The sequence below is a fragment of the Olea europaea genome, chromosome 11 (assembly GCF_002742605.1).
Source record: "Olea europaea var. sylvestris chromosome 11, O_europaea_v1, whole genome shotgun sequence".
NCBI lineage: Eukaryota > Viridiplantae > Streptophyta > Magnoliopsida > Lamiales > Oleaceae > Olea > Olea europaea.
In genome coordinates, this window is record NC_036247.1 from 18,607,597 (window position 1) to 18,626,226 (window position 18,630).

The 18,630-nt window shown below is 32.8% G+C and overlaps 1 protein-coding gene across 3 annotated transcripts; it reads right to left on the reverse strand.

Moving 5' to 3' along the window:
• Nucleotides 1–9,295: 9,295 nt before the first annotated feature.
• LOC111403673 (protein FAR1-RELATED SEQUENCE 12-like) lies at nucleotides 9,296–16,365 on the reverse strand. 3 transcript variants are annotated; one of them, XM_023032260.1, is made up of 3 exons: nucleotides 16,181–16,365; nucleotides 12,003–12,514; nucleotides 9,296–9,636 (listed from the first exon to the last, which is right to left on the reverse strand). In XM_023032260.1, coding segments are annotated over exons 1-3 (717 nt in total). In that variant the 5' UTR covers nucleotides 16,182–16,365; the 3' UTR covers nucleotides 9,296–9,432. The 3 variants fall into 3 exon arrangements, with proteins under 3 accessions (XP_022888028.1, XP_022888027.1, XP_022888026.1); XM_023032259.1 differs by lacking the exon at nucleotides 16,181–16,365 and adding an exon at nucleotides 14,065–14,185; XM_023032258.1 differs by lacking the exon at nucleotides 16,181–16,365 and adding an exon at nucleotides 13,774–13,913.
• Nucleotides 16,366–18,630: the final 2,265 nt, after the last annotated feature.

An 18,630-nucleotide genomic window follows, 5' to 3' on the forward strand; every position in this document is an offset into this window, starting at 1 on the left:
AAATAAAGAAAGATCCAAAGAAATTCAAATAGCTTAGCATAATTTTTTTACACAATGATATTCTTTGTAATTGTAAATTGTTTCATTTTATTGCCGAACGACATATTTTTTGGATTATACGAGTTGACAGATTTATGCATTGAGCTTTCATTATATCTCATGATGTTATTTATTTATGGAAAAGGGCTGTGTAAACAAACATTGATTGTGACCGTCTGTGACCATTTCAAATATAAAATAAGCTCTATATTTTTTGTTTAACTTGTATGTTCAAACTAAATTTGAATGTCATTTTCCACTAGATGGGACCAATTCTATGCTTACTTCTATTGTAAGAGTGTCAATGATAAATGTTAAGCATTTGTGACCTGTTCATATGTAACAAATTAACCAAAACTATTCGGACCATTTGTGACTTGCAATTATATAAGAAAGTACTCATATGTAACCACTTGTGACCTATTCAAGTCATGCAAATTAACCAACTGTTGCTATTTGTGACGATCTGTGACCTGCGGTTATATAACGCATTACTCGCATGTGATTATTTGTGATCTGTTTAGACTATGCAGTATTCTCACGTGACATGTTCAGACCGTGCAAATATAGACTTTTACATCCATAAAAAACTTAGATGATATAAACAAAATCATTCACATAAACAACAGTACTTTCACCTTGTACCAATTGACAAAAACAAATTTAAATTCAATTCCAAAACATATTACAAAGATAACATCTATCGACTACATCATAAAAATATCTGTTTGTCTAATTTTGAACAACTATCAATCTAATCCATCATGAAAATAATGTCATCAACAGGAGTTCATTCATCTGACTTTGAACTTCCCTTTCCAATCTGCTTCAGTTGTTTCTTTTTGAAAAGCAATGCTGTAGTTTCAAGTCTGGCATTCCCAGCACCAAATGACATTGACATATTACCAAGATCATTATGCAACAAATACTGTGCATACTTTATCACAAAAACCTCCCACAATCATGCCTGTAATATTTAAAGAAGACAAACCATAAGTAATTACTAAATGTTGATGGAAAATGATAAAACTTGCAATGCCCATAGCGAAACTTACCCATTTTGTTGTTGAGGTAAACCACGGATAATATTAACATGCAGTTCCCCAGATTTGTCATCAATACCATCACTAGTTTCCTTCCATAGCCCGACAAATTTTAACAGGTGTGTAAGAGTCTTCACAAGCGATAAAACCTCTTCGCGAACCTTGTTGTCCTTGTATAATTTGTTGCTTGAATTATATATGTAAAGGACATGGTTAGTAATATCAAGCTGCCCCAACATCCAATGAGCATGATTTGTAGGCATAATGGGCATCAACACAGATTCAACTTCTCTCCAAGCAATATTAAATGATAACCGTTCACCATTGATGGTTTTGATTAGCTCATTTTTGTTCTCAACAATGCTTGGATCTTGGAATAAATTTAGAGTATGTCAACTTGATTAACATATCAAATATGCAGTCTGTAGTGGTAGCTTTCATCTTCACACCTTCACCGAACTTGGCAAGTTGTCTTATACAATGAAGCATGCATCCAAGTACTGTAATAAGAAAGAATATACATAAGTAATACAAACTACTATGCATATGTGGAAAATGGTGAAAAAATTGTACCATGTTGTTCAATGATGAATTAGAATCAATCAACGCATGCCATCAAATTTTATAATGAACAGTGACATTGCCACATACAAATTGAAGACTTATCACGTTATCTGCATCGTTGAACTTTACCCTGTGCACACACATATGCCCTCATCAAACAAATGAATAAGATTGTGACCAATTTATTTCTGTCTGTGACCAGAAATGCAGTAGTCACAAAAAGTAATGGAATGTCACAATTCACTAAAAACACTTAAAATCTACGTTTAATTTATCTGTTCTTGGGCTTGTATCCTCTGTCAAACCAATTCTTAAATGAACTTAGATTTGTCCTATCAACTCCTTTCGAATAATTTTGGAACACGACGTTTACAGAGTTAGATTTTGATCCAGTAGCAACATGATGTGGATCGACCTTAACAAAAGATGACTGCAGAGTTCTCGATGACTTTTGTGCTCTCTTCACAGGTAGTCCAGATGATGGTGGTGCGGGTGTATCTTCCTGAATAAAAAACATAAAAACAACGTTTCTTAAATTAGTGCATGACAATTAGTCTGAATTTATAATATTAAAATACTAAATATTTCATTAAACTGACATCTTTGGAATGAAATTCAGTAGATTCCAACACGCGTGCAATAGCCTCATCAACCTGATCCTGCTTCTTTACTGGCAAAAAATGTATCATAAGAGCTTTTAGGTATCTGTGAGGAGCCAACTCCTAGATCAAATGAAGGAGATTCAAGAACATAGTCATCATGAACATGTGAAAACTCATGTGCCATGTCACCCTTGTCTACTTTTTCAGCCACGTCATCACTTTTTTTGCTCGGGTTCTATGTGAACATTGTCACTTTTTTCAGCAACATCATCAACTTTTGGCTCAGGTTCCATGTGACCCTTGCCCTTTTTGTCAACATCATCATCATCTTTCAGCACTTGTTCCGTCAAAACATCTTTACCACTCAACTTCTTATGAAGTTCATCCATCACCGAAGATAAAATGTCAGATACAGATTCAACAAAATTTTTAAGAGACAACCTGATGTCACTCAAGCTATCTTTCAACACATTGCGACTCTGAATGACCTCATTGAGCTTCAAAGAATTGCTTGATTGACGCATGTTTACATTCATCTTAGATAGTTCTAACTTCATCGACATAAGCTCCTCTTTCAACCCCTTGTTCTCCGCTTGGAGCTTGGTTATTTCTTTATCAATCAACTGCTTTAGTCGACCACATACCTAATAAATTTTGTAGTTAGTAGAATTGTATATAAAATGTGTTCTTAAGTGAATAGATAATGAAATTACTTACCTCAACACATGAGCAATCTGGATGGTAGGTAACACTTTGCTGATCGCGAGAGCTAGAGCCAGCAGCCCTTTTTGTTTATATAGCGGTGGGTCTACAAAATCTGAATCTTCAACGTGTACCTTCGACAGCAGGGGAGTTGCCTCACTTGTGCTCACTTGATTTTTAGAGATCCTAACATTCCGAGTTGGTTGTCTAGGCTTTGAGTACTGCACATCTACCGATCGTACACAACATACACAAGAATGAAGAAAGTCACAAGAAACAAGTCACATGTTTCACGTCACAAGCTTAAGAGACATGTGACTTTACAAAACAGGATATTCATACTTCAGGTCACAATCGTATGAAGAAAGTCACAAATCACAAGTTTCAGATCATATTCACAAGTCACATAAGAGCAAAGTAAGTCACAAGGCACGAGCCACAACATACATAAGGACAAAGAAAGTCACAAGTCACAAGTTACATGTTTCAGGTCACAGTCATAAAAGATATGTCACTTTACAAACAGGATATTCATACTTCAGGTCACAAATCATATTTCGTATCATAATATATGTGAAGTTCATATTTAAAACCTGTCACATATGGCATTGTGAGCTCAACTTCAGATGGATCAATGTCATTTATCACACCCTGTTTCACATAAGATGAAAAAATATTGAGCATATGTCATTTCAAAATTTATCTAATTAACCAAATGATTACATAACAATTTAGATGTATTTAAAATTTTACATTCTCACTTCCAAACACTTTGTCCTCCAACATTGCCGCTGAAGGATGTTTGTGCGCAATCCAATTAATAATGCGTGGATATTTCTTACAAATTCTTGAGGCCACATTTCCCTCAAGTGCAGGTATGCACTCATATAGCCACACCTGGAAAGCCACTAAAAAAACCAGTCAATCTGTAGCGACTAGTTTGTTTTGATAGTCCATTTCTTAGTGACGATAAGGTGGTCTCAAACAAATATCTATCCCAAGGAAATGTTTCAAGAGTGGGAAAATCGTCTACAAGTACAAATATGTAATGATCCATCACCTTCGGGTAGAATGTAACAAATAAGTATGAGGTGATGAGATAGATAATTCCAATCTTAACAACGTCAAGGTCTGGTGCATCATCAAGTGAAATAAAAACCCTCTTGACTTCTTCACTTGTAACAACTTTTAAGTCCTTAAAATATGTGTCATTCACTGAAGACGGTTTTTCATCTAACATTGGTCGACCATCGACCCCATCATACCTCAATCCCGTAACCAAACAAAATTCAGCAATTGAAAAACGAATATATCTCCCATTTACATTAAACCACATCTCCTGCTTGTTCGGTTGCTTGACCTCCCGTAGTCAAACTTGGTGAATCAATTGTGGTTGCACAACTATCTCCGTACAATGCTTGTAGTAAGAGAAACATGTGTTTTCTAGAATTGCCCTCTGGGCAACACTAAATTTCATCACAAAGTGCGTAATCACGCTCTGTATTGGCGTTGTGGTGATCTTTCTAGAAAACCAATACCTTGGTTTTATTAAGTATTTCCAGTCCTGCACAATCGTAAAATAAAAAATGTTACTCTGACCTTCAACACACAAACATTTCGCTGTGACCAACTCATAAATAGTTGGTCACAAATTTCCAAAATCATAATACAAAGAAGTAAAAAGTCACAACACCTATTTCATTCGCAAACAACCCAGCACTCCTTAGAAAACACATTCGATTAAAATAAATAGTAATTGATCACACAGTACATGAAAAAGTCACAAACCCTTCAAATTACAAAATACCTAAAACAGATCACAAAATAATATTTCCTACACAAAATACCCACATCAGGTCACAAACTACTCAAATAATAGGTCACAAATTTCAGAAATTAGGTCACAAAATCGGAGTTCACCTTTTTCATGGGTTTCCTGCCATATCATAAAATAGTTGGTCACAAATTTTCCAAAATCATAACACAAACAAGTAGAAAGTCACAATCATGCAATACATAAAATAAGTCACAAAACCTTCAAATTACAAAATACCTAAAACAGGTCACAAAATTATATTTCCTACGCAGAATGCCCAAATCAGGTCACAAACTACTCAAATAATAGGTCACAAAATCGAAGTTCACCTTTTTCATGGGTTTCCCGCCAAAGGACGACATTTTAACTCTCTTTGTTGGAAAAGAATCTCCTTCAACATATTTTCTCTTTCCTTTATCCTTCTCCATCACTTTCGCACCAACACTACGAGTTTTTGCCATTCCAAATACAACTATTGTTGAAACTAAAATTTAATAAATGACGATATATTGTGCAGTTCGTAGTAGTGGAGAAACGGAGTGGGAGGTTACTTTACTATATTAGAGAGAGAGAGAGCAACGTCGTTTCTGTATTCCCCGATAGAGATAGAGAGAAGGAAAGAGAGAAGAACGTGATTTCTGCACTGCACTGCATCATAGAGAAAGAGAAAGGCAGTTTATGGTATAACACGAATGACGTGGGTTGGATGATCGATGATTACGTGTAGAAGTAATATGAAAACAGTGTAATTCAAATATGGACTGTCCAGATTTCATCACGTAAATGAACAATTAGTTTATAATTATTATTAATTTTAAAATAAATAATTAACACCTGATTTTAGAAAATTAAACCTAATCACCCTAGTTTTGAAATGTAAAGTTTATAAGTAGGGTTTTGCGTTATTTTTCCTTTTTTTATTTTTTTCAAAAAGCCTAACTAAAGAGAAGACCTAAAATCTAAAAAATTAAAAAATTGGCCCAACTAAACTCTTCTTCCTCCATCCCTTCTTCTTCCCTTCAGCAACTGTAAGTGTAGCTCTTCTTCCTCCGGCCATTTTTTCTTCTTCTTTCTTCTCTTTTCTTCTTCTTCTTCTTCTTTTCTTCTTGGTCCAGTGCAGGCACGACGAAATTTCTTGTGTCAAGTCCAAAGTCCAGGGCGGGCATCGGCCTGCACTGAACTTTCTGTAGCTCCGCCCCTAGATGTTTTGAGTTAAAAGAATAATGTAAGGACTACTTGTGCATCGATATTTACTTTTAGTACTAATTTAAAATTCTATATAAAACTTATTTTTTGTACTTTTGGCCCCCATTATTTCTCATTAAATTAAATTAAATTTTTCTTTCTCCTATTTTCAACCACACAATTTTTAATAAAATAATATTACACGTAAACCAAAAACTTTTCTTTTCTTTTCAACTACTTAATTTTAAAAAAAACACTATTCAAAATATTATAATCTCCAAATAATGGGGCTCAAACGGGGGCTTAGTTTGATTTCTTTCTCTATTTGTTCCCAAATTTGTTTGCTAATTATAAGTAAATCAAATTTATGTATGAGGATCTTTTCATTTTCTAAATATATTTTTCTAATTTTATGGGTTCTCTCTCTATTAATTATAAGCCGAAATTTAACAATATATGGAGACTTGATATTTGAGTAACAAAATAGATTATAGTCTTAGTAATATTATTATGTGGATTATACATATTTTAAACCATAAACTTTTATAATTACATCAAGTTTTTATACTGTATCAAAAGCCTCTATTTTATTTATTGTTATACTTGTATTTCCGACTTTTTCATCACATTCTTATGAATCTCATTCTCACTATTCCATTAAATATTATATCTCGTAATGGTGATGATTTTTGTGCAAATATTTTTTCAAGATGATATAAAAGGGCTTATTTATCCATCATATTTTTAAATTAAAAAAAAATCACCCTCAAAAGTGCCTAAATATTTGGACTAATATCGTCATCCAGTGTTTTAAAATATGCGCATATGCTTTGCATATACTCGCATGTTGGATATGTGCATGGCAAAATGATCAACCCGTTTTTGTTGATTACATATACACGCTTAAACTTCAAAATGAGCATAAATTTGTGTTAAAATTAAGTCAAAATTAGCACATAAATGTCCAATCCATTTTTGTAACTAAAAAAGGCAAATTGACCCAAAATTAGCATCTAATTAGCCTAAATCACCCAAGCCAGCCAAAATTAGCATCTAATTAGACTAAATCACCCAAGCCCATGAATTATATACTGGAATATGTAGATTTTGATGTTTAGAAAAATAAAAAATCAAAACATACTTTTTTAGGGTAGCAAACTATCTTTGCTGAATTTGATCCTCCTTTTTCTTCGCCAGTCGTCTTCCTCTAATGTTAGTAAGAAGTGATGCTAGTAATGCACAATTTTTGATTGTTAATGGTTGTGATGATGAAGAGGATATTGACAATAATATCTTACCATCTACAAGCGGTAATTGAAATTCTTCAATTGAAGCAAGAGAGCCCAATGAAGATGATTTAGATGAAGAAGAGGTGATTGAATTGGAATCAATTAGACAAGATCTAGAAAAAAGATTTTAAATTGGTGTCCGTGTTTTAGCCCTTGTTTGAGCCCCATTCTTTGAAAAAATTACATTTTTGAACAGTATTTTGACGTCATTTCAACCACACATTTTTTAATAAAATAAATATTATATGCAAATCTAAAGCTCTTCCTTATTTTTAACTCCACATTTTACATCAATACACTAATAAAAAATGTAATCTTTTGGAAAGAATGGGGCTCAAATAAGGGGTTAATCTAATTGCAGAAATTGATTACCGAGTAATTGTAGTATTTATAATTTTGAGCAATATTTTTTTGTTGGAAATTTGAAGAATATGAAGTTCAAATAATGTATTATTTTTATTTATTTATTAGTTTAAAATATTTAAAATAAATAATAAATCTGAAAAATGCATAATTACGCTTCAGTATTTTAAAATATGCGCATATGCTTTGCATATGCTCGCATGTGGGATATGTGCATGGTAAAGTGATCAACCCATTTTGTTGATTAAATATGCGCGCTTAAACTTCAAAATGAGCATGCATTTGTGTTAAAATTAAGTCAAAATTAGCATATCAATGTCCAACCCATTTTTGTAACTAAAATGGGCAAATTGAGCCAAAATTAGCATCTAATTAGCCTAAATTGCCCAAGCCCATTAATTATATACTGGAATATGTAGATTTTGATGTTTAGAAAAATAAAAAATCAAAACATACTTTTTTAGGGTAGCAAACTATCTTTGCGGAATTTGATCCTCCTTTTTCTTCGCCAGTCGTCTTCCTCTAATTTTAGTAAGAAGTGATGCTAATAATGCACAATTTTTTATTGTTAATGGTTGTGATGATGAAGAGGATATTGACAATAATATTTTACCATCTACAAGCGGTAATTGAAATTCTTCAATTGAAGCAAGAAAGCTCGGTGAAGATGATTTAGATGAAGAACAGGTGATTGAATTGGAATCAATTAGACAAGATCTAGAAAAAAGATTTTAAATTGGTGTCCGTGTTTTAGCCCTTGTTTGAGCCCCATTCTTTGAAAAAATTACATTTTTGAACAGTGTTTTGACGTCATTTCAACCACACATTTTTTAATAAAATAAATATTATATGCAAATCTAAAGCTCTTCCTTATTTTTAACCCCACATTTTCCATCAATACACTAATAAAAAATGTAATCTTTTGGAAAGAATGGGGCTCAAATAAGGGGTTAATCTAATTGCAAAAATTGATTACCGAGTAATTGTAGTATTTATAATTTTGAGCAATATTTTTTTGTTGGAAATTTGAAGAATATGAAGTTCAAATAATGTATTATTTTTATTTATTTATTAGTTTAGAGTATTTAAAATAAATATTAAATCTGAAAAATGCAAAATTAGGCATATGCTTCATATAGCTTGTAATATTTAATGCTCGATGATAATACATTGTCATGCATTTTAGAACCTTGTCGTCATCATAAATGCGTTAATAAATCTAATGTTGATAACAAGAATGCAATGAAAAATGTTGGAAACGCAAGTGTGTAATAAGTAAAAGTAATGCAATTAAATTATGATGCATTAATATAAAAACTTTGGTGTAAATATTATCTATCCTGTCAAAAAATATAGAAAAATATTTTTGATATATATTAATTTGTTAAAGCTGTTTAAAATAGTAGATGGTTCCAACTTTAGCGATACAGAAATACTAATAAATGATATGATAGATGATTCCATTGTAATGCTCAATTTTGTACAAATGATTTCTAGTATTCCCCCAACTTATAAATTACAAAAATACAGTACATCTCTCTCTAAGGAGACGCGAGCAACCAGAAGGCGGTCTGGTCGTGTCNTTCCCCCAACTTATAAATTACAAAAATACAGTACATCTCTCTCTAAGGAGACGCGAGCAACCAGAAGGCGGTCTGGTCGTGTCTGAATCAGACGACTTGAGTAAGCATGCATCGGAAAACAGAGTACATCTCATATATCATTTTCAGACAAAAGAATAGAGCACAATGCAGTTAATTCTGTAGTGAAACTGAGTTGGACTATAGACAAATATTAACACACGTGTAGGGTAAAAAAACTGCTAAGGTCTATCTACAAGACGAAACTTGTGCTTCTTCAGCTTCCGCCCTTTTCACATTGTTCACAACTTCTTGTACTTTTAAAGACAACTGCTGAGCTTGTTCCTCAACACTTGCTAGAAAATTAAGCAATCTTTCTCTATATGCAGTACAGAGCTGATCCTGCCTATGCAACTCTCGAGTAAGTTGTTGAATCTTCTCATCTTTATCATGCTACACCAATGAATAAAAAGAACAACTATTCTTAGAAACAGAGTTTGCTGAACAAGAAAAAAAATGTGCATAGCATAAAGAAACAAATCAACTATGCCCTCTACTATTTTATGATTTGAGACACTATGCTTTTAATGATCACTGGACTACTTGTTTAAGACAAACCGGCCCGGCCCCTTGTGAGGATCACTTTCACCTAATTTCCCTATGTACTGAATGCACAAAAAGGCTTTGTTAACAAAATTAATATCATCAAACCCTTTAATTCAAGCAAACACTTCAATTGTGGATGAGGCAAGCTACCCGCTGATAAAAGGTGCACAAATGTTGAAGATTTCTAAGTGCATACCTAATACTATCAGAAGGGAACAGGCACGAAAAGAAAACAAAAAAACCTTCAAACTCAGAGTCGGCTACTATTTTTTCAATTTCATGTAAACCGGACGCATTTCATAACACAAATTTTTGAAATAATAATTTAGCAAACAGCATACCATGTAAGTCAAATGTGCTGCTAACACATTCCCATTATGAAGTGTATCAAATCTAACACTGACTCCACGTAAATTTTATGCCCCCATTGATTACATTCTCAAGTATCATCCCTGTTACCAGTGCTGATTCATTAAACAACGGCCCTAGCTACCCTATCTGTATGCATGAACTTTTCTGTTAATGGGTTCCTGAAGATATCAAATCGTAATGGAATATGTCCTGCTTCCACTATTCCTTATACTATCCTATTGTCCTAAAATCCATCCATTTTCTCTTTTCACCTATTAACAACAATGGACTAAGCCTATTCCAAATAAATTTGGAATCCAAGGGATACCCTTTTTTTTCAAAAGTCACAATTGAATACACCCCCTTAGATTCCAAACGTTAACCATTTCATATTATGATAGTGTAGAAAATATTTTCTTTTCTTCTTCCCAAAGGCCTTATCTTGCATCTTTCACAATGACAGGAAAAAGTAATTTTTAAAATAACTAAAAAAGGCTCTCCATAATCGCCAGGAACTTAAATTATGGCTAGATTCACATAGCAAATCATACTCCATACATGATTGACATTAGAAATCTAGTCTTTCTGATGGATTTGGGTTCTGCTGATGTGCAGATGGAGAAGTTTATCTCAGAACAGACAGATTCAAGGCTCATGGCTGCAGGAATGTAACAGAAATCACTTGAAGAAGATATTATTTTGGGGAATTTTCAGGATTGTATTCAAAGTGGAATTGTAGACTGTAAAATGATAAAAAGAAAATGAATGATGCTCCAGCACTAAAAGGCAGATTCCTCCAGTGTTCTCTTTCTCACTAATCATTTCGTGCCTTCCCTCTCACCCTCATCCTTACATATACCGCCCTTTTAACTGACTCCTAACAAAATGAATAAAAGCTCCTAACAAAATGAGTGACCCTAGCATAATTCTAGAAGTTACTACTGTGCCCTGTTGTCATATGGTTGGCTCCACCGTGTGCCTTGCGCCTTGTGTATGTGAATGTACTTGGGGGCATATCAGTTTCACAACGGGTGGTACTTACGCCTATTAGCCTAAGGACCATATTTCTGATCTACCATTAATTTATAATCCAACGGATTATACAATAATTGAAAACATTAAAGAAAATAAATGCTGTCACATATTTCTTATACTCATCATTTACACATAATGAAACACTAAATAACATCGAAGGTTAAGCAAATCAAATTTTGCCTTTCCTAGTTTGGATCACTCCAAACTAAATAGTGTTTCCTATCACCCTCGGGGCAATAGCAATGGAAAAGAAACAGAGAACATGAAACCTCAAGACAGAAGGCACGACAAATTAATTACTTCTCGGACGATACACAAGACTTGCTTCAAAGTTCGATAATTTGAGGATGACTCGTTCCTTTTGGAAAATCTAAGGATATTACTACATAACAATGCCAGCATTTGTAAATGTCAAGATTGGGTAGACACTGGAAAATTCAATAATAAAGTCTAAGATAATTTTAAGTTTGACAAATGGTGGATCAAAACTATACTCCCCCTAGTGTTCCATCCTGCTCTTGTTCCTTTGGAGGATTAAAAGACATGACTATATAGATGTACTCACTAAAATTGCAAGGAGTAACCATTACCATCCATATCTAAAAGAGAGAACAAAGAGAAAACACAGGGGCTAAGTAATTCTTAAGAAAAATAGTAACACAGTATTTAGAAAATACAAAAAATGACCCCTTTTCAAGAGATGGGTATGCAGAACAAACCCAGATATCTTCTTAACTTGGGAAATATAAAGCAACAAGCAACAAGCAAAGAACGGACTAAAGAGAAGGAACAATTTTTTTTATTGCACGCGTGTCTTGAAAACTTACTGTTTTAGAATACTCGTGAGCAGTAACAACAAGAGGATGGTTATGATCCTTGACAAATCTTGTAACAACCCATTTTCCTGATTTCTCCACCTTAAAGAGTATAGTTGCCTTGCATCCTTCACGTGCACTAGGGCGTTGTTTTTTGTCTGGCCCAATTTTCCCTTTATTGCTGGCGGAAAAGCCCTGCTTGTTACATCCGAGTCGGCGAGCAAGAGTTCTACCATCAATCTCAGAACGACGACGTTGCATTATACGCACAACAAATCCTATCCTCCTCGCATAATCATTGTAAAAGCTCCTTGCAGCACCTTCTGACTCGAATTCCATTCCCACATATGGTTCAAGAACTTCACCACCTTCCACCTGACTGGTATTATCCTCAGCTTCAACATCGTCATCTTCTTCCAATTTCCCATAGTTCTCTTCACCTTCAAACTCTTCACTCCCTTCTAACTCACCATCATTTCCTTCAGCATTGCTGTCAGCTATTGTGTCTCCCTGATCTACCTCCACTGCAACATAATCAAGTGCAAAAATTACTATGAAACAGATAAAGCCAGAAATGCATTTTTGTGAACTCAACTAAGTGTAATTATCATTTTCTGGTACAGTAAAATGATACAAAGTTCAAGTTTATCTTTGGAAATCGACATAAGATTACACTGACAACAAGCTAGAGTAAATTACATTAGGATGAACACAAGTCAGATACCAATGGACAAGACAACTCTCAGACATATACCATATAGCAGTAACACACTTATATCCCTATGCAGGATGATGATAAATTTTGAGGCATATTCCCAGGGTATATTGCAGAAAAATGTAATAAACTAAAAAAACAGATTTCAGCAAGGAAAATAGAAGAAATAATTAAATAAAAGCTTCTACAGCATATGGCTAGAAAGGAAAAGATTATGGAAATGAATATTTAAACATAAACATTGTAAAACTTTTCGAGTTAATTGATCATTTCCTTTTCATATTTCGTGACTTCAACTATCGTCGCTAGAAAATTTTCAAGTTTGCTTTAGTTATAGTAGATAAAGCAAGGAAAATCAATTTTGGATTTTGATTTGTTTTCCTTCCCTTTCAGATATTCCTCTCTGTGAAATCCATTTTCCAGAGGAAGCCTTATTTAAGGCACAAGACGATTACACTTTATCTGCTAAACAAGTAGCCAAATGCAGCGAGAAAGAAGCAATCTATGCACAAGAGAGGTAGGTTAAAATTAGTAATAACAGTTAATTTAAACAAGCAATCAACATTCCCTCAACATTTTCATGCTAAAATTCAAAAATCACATGAATTCAACTCTTAGAATGCATATTAGAGAAGAATTACCTGACCTATTAAAATCCACATCCAATTTTTGACTAAAATTCAACACAAAAAACATGAGAGAAAAATATGGATGCATTAGTTACATCACGTGATTCAATTGCATTTTATACTCTAAACGATCAGCCAAATACATTAACACAGAAATGAGGAAAGAATCTAGCTAGAACAATAGCTTTAAACAAGCAATCAACGTTTCCAAGACATTTCATCTCAAATTCAAAAATCACGCGAACACACCTATTAGAACGCGTAACAGAAAAGAATTACCCAACCCATTAAAACCCACCTCCAATTTTGACAGAAATTCGCCGGGAAAAACCATGGGAGACAAATATATATAACAGTTACAGTAAGTGTGTGAATTATGAGCATAAATTATATTGAAAGAGGAAACAATTGACGCGAATCGAGAAATGTCGGTGCTCACTCTTGAATTTAAAGAAGTATCTAGCTAGAACGATAGCTTTAAACAAGCAATCAACGTTTCCAAGACATTTCATCTCAAATTCAAAAATCATGCGAACCCAACTCTTAGAACACGTAACAGAAAAGAATTACGCAACCCATTGAAACCCACCTCCAATTTTGACTGAAATTCGCCGGGAAAAAACATGGGAGACAAATATAAATAGCAGTTACAGTAAGTGTGTGAATTATGAACAGAAATTATATTGAAAGGGGAAACAATTGACGCGAATCGAGATATGTCGGTGCTTACTCTTGAATTTAAAGAAGTATCTTTGAGATGTTCCAACTTTCAACTACGAGTCGAAGGCTGTTTCCTTTTGCCAAAAGAGCTTCAGTTCTGTACGTATAACTTCGCTACGAGCGTTTCCAATGAAAATTGACAAATTTTTTCTTTTCTTTTATGCTTGTCAATTTTCCATTTTACCCCTTGTTTCAGCCCCATTTTTGTGGGTTTAATGAATTTTTGAACAGTGTATTGATGAAAAATGTGTGGTCAAAAAATAAGGAAAAATTTTGGATTTACGTATAATATTATTTTATTGAAGAATGTGTGATTAAAATGATGTCAAAACACTGTTAAAAATGTATTTTTTTCAAAAAAATATGGCTCAAACAAGGGCTTAGTTTTCATTTTGACCTTAGGCACCGTTTGATTAGCAAAACATTTTCATGGAAAATGGAATTTGGGTGACAATTTCCAACTTTGGTGTGTTTGATAGGGGTATATTTTCCATGAAATAGAAATTCTTGAATTTTTCATTTGATTAGCAAAACATTTTCATGGAAAATGGAATTTGGGTGACAATTTCCAACTTTGGTGTGTTTGATAGGGGTATATTTTCCATGAAATAGAAATTCTTGAATTTTTTGGGAGCTACACCTTTCTTGCTTTTGTGGTGGAATTGAATTTTCTGGCTACTGTTGATTTTTTTTTTTTTTTACAATGGAAATAAATTCTAAGAATTATTGTAATTTTTTTCCCTTTTTAATTGATAAATTCCATGTAAAACAAAGGTAAATGAACACCAAAAGATAGATATTTTTCTTGGGTTTTTTTTTTTGACAATAGAAACAAATTCTATCCTCAATACCAGTAAATTTTATCCCTTTAATTGACAATTTTCATGTAAAACAAAATCAAACGAACACCAAAAAACAAGGAAAATAGAAGAAATAATTAAATAAAAGCTTCTACAGCATATGGCTAGAAAGGAAAAGATTATGGAAATGAATATTTAAACATAAACATTGTAAAACTTTTCGAGTTAATTGATCATTTCCTTTTCATATTTCGTGACTTCAACTATCGTCGCTAGAAAATTTTCAAGTTTGCTTTAGTTATAGTAGATAAAGCAAGGAAAATCAATTTTGGATTTTGATTTGTTTTCCTTCCCTTTCAGATATTCCTCTCTGTGAAATCCATTTTCCAGAGGAAGCCTTATTTAAGGCACAAGACGATTACACTTTATCTGCTAAACAAGTAGCCAAATGCAGCGAGAAAGAAGCAATCTATGCACAAGAGAGGTAGGTTAAAATTAGTAATAACAGTTAATTTAAACAAGCGATCAACATTCCCTCAACATTTTCATGCTAAAATTCAAAAATCACATGAATTCAACTCTTAGAATGCATATTAGAGAAGAATTACCTGACCTATTAAAATCCACATCCAATTTTTGACTAAAATTCAACACAAAAAACATGAGAGAAAAATATGGATGCATTAGTTACATCACGTGATTCAATTGCATTTTATACTCTAAACGATCAGCCAAATACATTAACACAGAAATGAGGAAAGAATCTAGCTAGAACAATAGCTTTAAACAAGCAATCAACGTTTCCAAGACATTTCATCTCAAATTCAAAAATCACGCGAACACACCTATTAGAACGCGTAACAGAAAAGAATTACCCAACCCATTAAAACCCACCTCCAATTTTGACAGAAATTCGCCGGGAAAAACCATGGGAGACAAATATATATAACAGTTACAGTAAGTGTGTGAATTATGAGCATAAATTATATTGAAAGAGGAAACAATTGACGCGAATCGAGAAATGTCGGTGCTCACTCTTGAATTTAAAGAAGTATCTAGCTAGAACGATAGCTTTAAACAAGCAATCAACGTTTCCAAGACATTTCATCTCAAATTCAAAAATCACGCGAACCCAACTCTTAGAACACGTAACAGAAAAGAATTACGCAACCCATTGAAACCCACCTCCAATTTTGACTGAAATTCGCCGGGAAAAAACATGAGAGACAAATATAAATAGCAGTTACAGTAAGTGTGTGAATTATGAACAAAAATTATATTGAAAGGGGAAACAATTGACGCGAATCGAGATATGTCGGTGCTTACTCTTGAATTTAAAGAAGTATCTTTGAGATGTTCCAACTTTCAACTACGAGTCGAAGGCTGTTTCCTTTTGCCAAAAGAGCTTCAGTTCTGTACGTATAACTTCGCTACGAGCGTTTCCAATGAAAATTGACAATTTTTTTCTTTTCTTTTATGCTTGTCAATTTTTCATTTTAGCCCTTGTTTCAGCCCCATTTTTGTGAGTTTAATGAATTTTTAAATAGTGTATTGATGGAAAATGTGTGGTCAAAAAATAAGGAAAAGTTTTGAATTTACTTGTAATATTATTTTATTGAAGAATGTGTGATTGAAATGATGTCAAACACACTGTTGAAAAATGTATTTTTCCAAAAGAATATGACTCAAACAAGGGCTTAGTTTTCATTTTGACCTTAGGCACCATTTGATTAGCAAAACATTTTCATGGAAAATGGAATTTGGGTGACATTTTCCAACTTTGGTGCGTTTGATAGGAGTATATTTTCCATGGAATAGAAATTCTTGAATTTCTTGGGAGCTACACCTTTCTTGCTTTTGAGGTGGAATTGAATTTTCTGGCTACCGTTGATTTTTTTCTTACAATGGAAATAAATTCTAAGAATTATTGTAATTTTTTCCTTTAATTGACAATTTTTATGTAAAATAAGTCAAATGAACATTAAAAGATAGATGATTTTCTTGAATTTATTTTTTATTTTTTTGTTTTGACAAGGGAAACAAATTTCTTCCCCAATACCAATAAATTTTATCCCTTTAATTGACAATTTTTATATAAAACAAAATTAAACGAACACTAAAAAAACATTTTAATTTCAACATTTTTCACGTGAAAAATTATACCAATCAAACACAATAATTTACAATTCACAGGAAAACAATTTCTAGATAATTCAATTCCCCGGAATTCATTTTCTTTCCACTCAAATTCCATTTTTGTAATCAAACGGACCCTTAGATCAATTCAACCAGCTCGACATAAATCTATTTCTTGAATTTATTTGATTTTTTGAATGAATTTAAATGAATATGATAAATTTAATGTGCCTAGTTAAATTACTAATTAACAACGTTAAATATTTATTATTTTATTTTTGATGTAATCAATATCGATAAATTTACATTCGTCATCTCAAATTGACATATAACAACGTGTTAGAGCAATACGTGTGATGAGAAATGTCACGTGGTATGACAAAATCAAACGTATGAAACTATATTCCTTTCGTTAATATCATTTGATCGATTATGCAATATGGATATGTGTCAATCTCAATTATCGATTATATCTTTTATTCCATTATTAGATCAATGTAAGTTGAAAATTCCTTTTCGACTTATATACATTGGCCAAGAATTTCATTGTCAGCTTAACTGCATAAAAATGTAAATTATAATATTTTACTATCTCAAAGTGATTAATCCTTTATTGATCTTTTCACAACTTTTATATGATTCTTGACATACCCGAACGATAACATATTAGTGGCCCTTGATAGAGCAATATCCAACATCATCGAAGTATGGTTGTCCTCATATAAGACATTATGATGACCTCAAGTCAAAGAACTAATTTCACTATAAAACGTTAGAGATTAACTACTGACACTAGATAGTTATTCATATGGAATCTCCCGGCGGGTCTTCAATGTTTTGTTCTCATTTAAGTTTCACTACATTTTAGCTTGTGAGATCAGTTGCTTACTTTACAAGTTAGAAATATCACACGTGATAGTCTGTTCGTAATAACATATCCATATCTCGTTATTATGTAAATGCTACAGATGATTTAAGATTCAATCATATGTAATTTGTAATTAACAAATTATTAAAATTTGAATCTACGGCTTCTATTATTTAATTTAATTTAATGTTAATTAAGTCATAGATCTGTTATAAAATTACATTAATTATATAATAAAAGTGTTTATATTCAAAATTGATTGGATTTAGGACATAACACTTACAATTTCTTACTCTAATGATTTAGTCAAGCCTCCTCCCAAGTAACTGATTTTTATTTCTTGTTTTTTTACATTCATATTTCTTAAAGATTAGATTAGAACTACTCATATCTTTCAGATTGCTCTTAATGTTCGAGTTTAGAAATTTTTAACATGAACTAAGAAATACTCAGGGTTGGCAACGGTTCGGTCAAAACCATCGCCGAACCACTAATTTTTTTGCTATACAATAATCGCACCATAACCAAGTAAGTTGGTTTCGATTCGGTTCGGCTCGATTCGGGACAGTTAATATTCATGAAAATAAATTATTTTTCATAAGTCCAGTCGTCAAATTTAAAAAAATAATTTATGAAAAAAAGTCACACATGATGGTTATCAACGAATAGTCGAGTGAATTATATTGGAGCACCTCAAACAATTTGCATTGTTGATCACTTACCAATTCAAAATTGTACAAATAGTCGATAGAGGGTACATCTGTAAGAAGGC